Source organism: Bombus vosnesenskii, unplaced genomic scaffold, assembly GCF_011952255.1.
Source record: "Bombus vosnesenskii isolate JDL3184/JDL3185 unplaced genomic scaffold, Bvos_JDL3184-5_v1.1 scf7180000013285, whole genome shotgun sequence".
Taxonomy (NCBI): domain Eukaryota; kingdom Metazoa; phylum Arthropoda; class Insecta; order Hymenoptera; family Apidae; genus Bombus; species Bombus vosnesenskii.
This window is the reverse complement of record NW_022882938.1, coordinates 1,282,532-1,288,981: the sequence shown is the minus strand read 5'-3', so window position 1 is coordinate 1,288,981 and position 6,450 is coordinate 1,282,532. Positions and strand designations below refer to the sequence as shown.

The 6,450-nt window shown below is 30.9% G+C and overlaps 1 protein-coding gene across 1 annotated transcript; it reads left to right on the top strand.

The window, feature by feature from the left end:
- The first annotated feature begins 1,359 nt into the window (after nucleotides 1-1,359).
- On the top strand, nucleotides 1,360-5,237 carry LOC117232207 (zinc finger protein Xfin-like). Its single transcript, XM_033491432.1, has 9 exons — nucleotides 1,360-1,686; nucleotides 1,771-2,234; nucleotides 2,300-2,578; nucleotides 2,662-2,857; nucleotides 2,941-3,198; nucleotides 3,285-3,524; nucleotides 3,605-3,955; nucleotides 4,036-4,205; nucleotides 4,279-5,237. Exons 1-9 carry the CDS (start codon nucleotides 1,360-1,362, stop codon nucleotides 4,454-4,456), a joined length of 2,463 nt encoding a protein of 820 aa, XP_033347323.1. The 3' UTR covers nucleotides 4,457-5,237.
- The last annotated feature ends 1,213 nt before the right edge of the window (nucleotides 5,238-6,450 follow it).

The following is a 6,450-nucleotide window of genomic DNA, read 5'->3' as shown; positions in this document are numbered from 1 at the left end:
ACTACAATTTCCCACCCCAAATTCTCAGGAAATACCGTTATCTTAGTCAAATATAGAATTGCAATTATTTTACGATATAGTAATGAAAGTAAGTAGCCTGCAAGAAAAATTTATAAACGAATTTTATGTATGATTTTATCTAATTTAGTTGCATGTTATTTTTCAGATTTTTAAATATTTAAAATTTATGCTATGTTTTTCTTTGATTCTCGAATAATTGTTGAGAATAATCGATTATTCATATATAAATATTACTAAATACAAAGCCAACATTCTTCCCATCGAAATATTCAGAATTCAACTCATATTCTTTTACCATATTTATCTAACAATAAGTTATATTATTAACACTAAACTTAAAGATACTTTAGAACGTAGAGACGACCATATAAAATAAACGATTATTTATTTATTTATTTATTCATATAAAAATCATTTCGTGGTCATGAAAAGTTCTAAATGTGCCATTGTAAAATTAAAAATAGGTTTCCAGAAAAGGAATGAACAACCGTAAATTTAAATTGACCGCGTTTTTTGTTATCTGTCTATGATTCTTACTCGACGATCAATGATCTTCGCCACGCCATTAAAATCGAATATATTCATCAAATCTACGATTTACTATTTTTATTTACAATTCTATCACAATCGTTTAAGTTCCAACGATACTGTTTTCTGGAATCGATCACGATGAATATAAATAAAATAAAAATAATTACCAATGCAACACCGAATCATATCATGAAGCGATAATGCCTAAAATTCTGAGAGATGGCTTTTGGAGCAGCAGTTATCAAAACATAGTGACTAGTGACTACATAAAACTACATAAGGTGTTGTCGTACGGGGGTAAGAAAAATGCCAGAGAACCGGAGATACTTAGTTGGAAGGTGCATATGATAGACGACGGTATTAAGCAATATCCATGCACATAAGCGGTTACGCACGAGAACCGGTTCTCTTGAATCTTTACACTTGAAAGGCTAAGTTTCCGAACGGTCAAAACGGCACAAGGTGAAAGTAGAATGATAAAAGAAAAATTTCGAGTTCCCAGAACGAGTATCACCCGTTGAAGCATCTGGGTGGCATGTTCAACGTGACTAAGAAAAAGATGAATGCATTGTTTGATCACAATTTCGTGGCTGGACTCCTGCGTTCGGTATGGGCTGTTGGCTAACCTAAATTGTGAAGCTGATCGTATTTTGCGATCGCATATACCAACGTGAATATAACTACGGAAAATAAACACATACGTATCGTGGTGTGATTATCGTCACGTTAACGTTAATCATATCATCGTGGAGATTAAGATTAAGAGATCGTCGTAGAGTGCAACGGTTCACTACCAAATTGTTTACAATGGCTGTGCCTAACAAGTGGGAGAATGCTTGTAGATTATGCTCAGAGGAGAAAAACGAAATGCTGTCGATTTTTGGTAATGAAGGTGTACAGCGTAAAGTGGCACAAAAGTTACGTGCTTGCCTGCCAGTTCTAGTGTACAAAACCGATCCACTGCCAAAGCAAATATGTCAGTTCTGTGCCGCCAGGTTGGACGACGTTTATGAGTTTAGAGAATACTGTCTGAGCGTTTACAAAAGCATGCACTTGAAGCTGTTAGCTTATAAGGACATTGAATCTGTTCAGATTTATTTAGAAGCAATGAAAAATTCTCCTGATCCCTGTCAGGTATATTTCATTTTCTTTTCAGATTAATTCATATTGTGTAATTGTTTGTATATTTTTTTGAATAAACAACATCGTGATTCTTAGGCCCAACTATGGAGAGAAAAGGCTAGAGCACCACCACCATTAGTACCTTTGCCAGTTTCACTGCCAGTTGAAAGTCCATCAATGCCAATAGATATTAGTCAAGACCATCAAAATAGTTGCATTGAATCATTACCTGAATTGCCATGTGAAGTAGAGATCAAAGAAATGACTACAGAACCAATATTGGGAATAGGTGTTAATGTATATGAACCATCACATAAAAACAACATAGAAAATGAATCATATAATAAGTTAGATATAATAGTGGAACAAAATACAAGCTTATTAAAAGAAGAAAGCAATGACTCAAAACAAGGAATACAGGTAAAAGAAGAAGAAAAGAGGACGAGTATTTTAGAACAAGTACTAATGGGTAGTTTAACAATGAATGATAGGAAGGACTTAAATTCAGAAACAAAGCTATCTTCTAAGTGGTGGTGTACTCCTTGCAATAGTTATTATAAGTAAGTTTTTACTAATTACAATGTATTTTGTGCATAGTTTTGTAATTAGTAATTATTCATTGCAGAACAAAGGAAAGTTTAATGAAACATATGCAGTTACACTGTCCAAGAAAGTATAATTGCAGGAAATGTTCTGCTTGTTTTGAGTTGGTAGAAGATTTGGCTAAACATGAAGCTACTAATCATTTAAAAGTAACATTAGACTTTGATAGAAGTGTTCTAGATTGCGACCAATGTGATAGACAATTTGTTAGTTGGGAGATGCTGAAGAAACATAGATTACGTGATCACTTAACTCAAATAAATGAAATTGGGTCTAATACATGGTGCTCTTTATGTAATAGGTTGTGTACATTTTCCATTCATCGCAATTCTGATTTTTTTAATTCCTCTGACTTTCGTTATATCTAACTTCTTCACTTTATAGATTTTTCCCAAGTGTGGAAACTTATCAAAGTCATATTCAATTACATGAGGTCAGTAATTACACACCAACAAAAATATTACACCTAACGAATCAACAATCGGCGAAGGTTCTCAAAAGTGAAGAACCTTCAAAAGAAGTGAAGAGGGAACATTTTACAGACGCTACTAAGTCACTTACGTGTCCTACTTGCGGAAAAGTAAATAGTCTTATGTATGCTTTGTACAAAATATTAATTATACACTAACAATTACATTTTTTAAATCCTCATTCTTTTTACAGGTTTGTACTCAACAAAGTGCGTTATCAAATCACATGCGTACTCATGAACCAAAAAGACATAAATGTGATATATGCGGACGATCATTTGGACTTTTCATACGTCTAGCAGCACATAGAATGAGTGAGCATAGTCAGCAACCTACAATGTCGCCTGTAATGGCTAGCGTCGAACAAGAAGAAGCATTAAATGCCGAAAGGGAAGCTAAGGAGGCAAGAGAAGCTAGAACTCGTGCGTCAAGAACTAGGACATATTCAGAGGTTTTATTACATATATTTATATATATATTATTCGAAAAGGTCATTGTGAAAACATAAAAATAAAATTACAATATTATAAACTGCAGATGATAGAAAGAGAAGATATTCCTAATCATGAAGAACCACCTTTAAAAAGAAACGTTCCATTAAATACCAATGCATTTAAAAATGTGGCAAGATGTGGTATCTGTTTACAGTGGTTCAGCGATCACACTACAATGTTAACGCATTTACAGACACATTCGGATAATTTCACTTGTAAAAATTTCATGTGTCATATATGTAAAAAATCTTTCAAGGAAAAGTGGCAATTATTTAGACACGAGGTATGTAATTATTATTCTTGAAATATATTTTTCTCTGTTTTGTGCATCTTTTAATGTGTTTTTCTTAATTTTAATAATAGGTATCTCATAAACGAAATGAATCTGCATCAGTATATATATGCACAGTATGTAACAAATCATTCATAGATAAAAATGCATATAAAGTACATCAAAAAACGCACATTGTTGACAAAACATATCACTGTCCTAAGTGTAATAAAATATTTTTTAAAGAAGTATCTCTGCTAACTCATCAATGCACGGCAGAAATTGTGCTCGGTAAAAAAGGAGTATCCTCAAAGTCTTCGCAAAAGTCTGCATCGTTGAGTAACAGTAAAAGATATAAATGTTCCAAATGCAATGCGTCTTTTAGTAGTTTTCAATCGAAAAACTCTCATATGAGAGTACATATGGAAAGTTCACATACAACAGTAAGTAACTCATACAAAATTCTTTTTACTAATTTTTAGGCTTTCACCATATTTGAAAATTCATCTTTCTATTCATATAGGTGCGAAAACAAGATTTAAAGGAGGAATCAGAAGAAGAAAAAACTATGCCAAAATTAACACCTGAAACATCATTGGAATATTCGGTTCCTCCTATTGAACCAAAAGTAGAAATAAACGAGGAAAGTACACCACCTCCTGTTAAACGAACTCTAATCAGGACAACTGGCGGGTAAGATTTAAATTTATATTAAAATTTAGAAAGATTTATAAAGTATTAATATCTGTAATATTTATAATACTAGGTATCGGTGCGGAGTATGTCAGTCTCCATTTGTTTTACGGGAATTAGCTGTTGCACATTTAAGATCTGCACATCCTCTGATGCCATATCAGTGCCCTTATTGTAAGAAACGATTCACCACGCAATATACATTCACGCATCATATTAAGACAGACCATCCTGATGAGCACGAGAATTGAATTGTATAAGTCAACATGCCAAACGATTATTATACCATAAAATAATGCCTTTGAGAATAGGGTAACTTTTGTTTATACAGAGTGGTAACAACTAATACGATGCTCAAGTCTTAAACTATTTGCAGCTATGTAAAAGAGGAAAATTTTGAACCAAAATTTGTTTTTGTAAAATTAAAATTGAAATTGAAATTAATTCTTTTCAATTTGTTACAAAATTTCTTAATAAAACATAATATAATATGTTTTTTTAATTCATTCTAAGGTCCCCTATAATGTAATGATCTTAATTTCACTATGAAAACAAACTATTTTTAAAATTGATTATGGTTATTTGTAGTATACTGGATACTGATAAATTTTGGTTCATAATTTCTTTTGTTACGTGACAGCAAGTGGCCAAAGAGTTGTTGATGTCGCGTTAGACAAAACACCCTGTGTATGAGAGATTTATATAATTACATATATACTTACATACTGTGCACTGTTAGAAAGAAGTCCCGCTGAAGGATAGATTCAACACAATCATAAAGAATGCATATTGGTGGAAAGTGTCACATGAATAAATAAAACAATATAGCAACGCGTGACAGTGAGGGATAGAGAACAATATGTACCCTCTCTTGACTCTGTGCCGTGCCGCAGGACTTCTTTCCAACAGCGCGCTATATATGTATTAACAGTGATCGGTTTTATGCTGAAGCTGTTTTATTTAATAATCTGGCACTCTAGTTCCTGAACAAAATAATTGGCCTTAAATAAAAATTTTGTAGTTTTCTTTGGTAAAAAATGAAAAAAAATATATATTATATATATTCATAAATAAATATAGATTGTGTTGAACGAAATATAGTTTTTAATAATGAATAAGTATCATTTATTAATAGGAGACTGGAATAGAACTAGTACTTATACTGAACGTGCCTATTTAAGTACTGTATCATAGTGCTATACGAGTTTTTAGTCAAGTTGATTTATAAATGCCGAAGAGACGTATTATCGTATTAGATATTATATTAGGTTTATCCAAAAGTTTTTTTCGTTTTATAAGGAAATAATAGATCCACAACATTTTTTGTTTTATATTAATTTTTTGGAATTATGTATGATTCATTTTGCTCCAATAGAATTTTGTTCTATGAATAGAATAGCATTTTGTTCTCAATAAAATAATATAAAACAAAAAATGTCATTCATGCTGTAGTATTGTGTATTATTTCTTTATAAAAGGAAAAAACTTTAGGTCAACCTAATACATATATGTCGTTCATTAGCGATAGTTTTACAGAGTTGATAAAAGTGTTATATATATATATATATATATATATACATTCATTTATATCATCCATTAGCATTGACAGACATTCCTCTTTTTTCATAAGGAAATTTTGGAAATCCTAAAAAGCTGTTTTTATTTTTTCCTTCTTTCCTTATAATCATTTTTGAATTAATTCTAGGAAAACTAGATAATAAAAATAAACCTAGTAAATAAAAGCAGATAGGTAAACTTATCGTTACTGTAAATTATTATTATTGTTTTATTTTATATATAGAATATTTACAATAAAAGGTCACTACCAAGAGAAAGCTTTGTACGCTTATTAAATAAACTTTTATTACAGAAAACAATTCTCTGTGTAAAGTTAAACGATCAACCTTTTCGGTATATAAAATAGAATCATTCAATTTGAATAAATAACGCTATTAAAATTACACTAAATATTAGTTGGTTTTTAACACATATTATTTACTGTCCATAAACATAGCTTTACATGTATATCTAAAGAAGGTAAGTAAATACGCAATATTGTCGATAAATGGTGAAGTTAGTGCTTTGCAATTACCATACATATAATATCTGAAATGAATAATTGAGATTTTTAATGAATCATTCATAAGTTTATGAAAGATTAATAAAAAAATTTCTATTAGAAATATGTACATATGTGCTTTTTGTTAAAGAATAGAAGCTAAAATCTTCATTTCTTAAGCGTCTT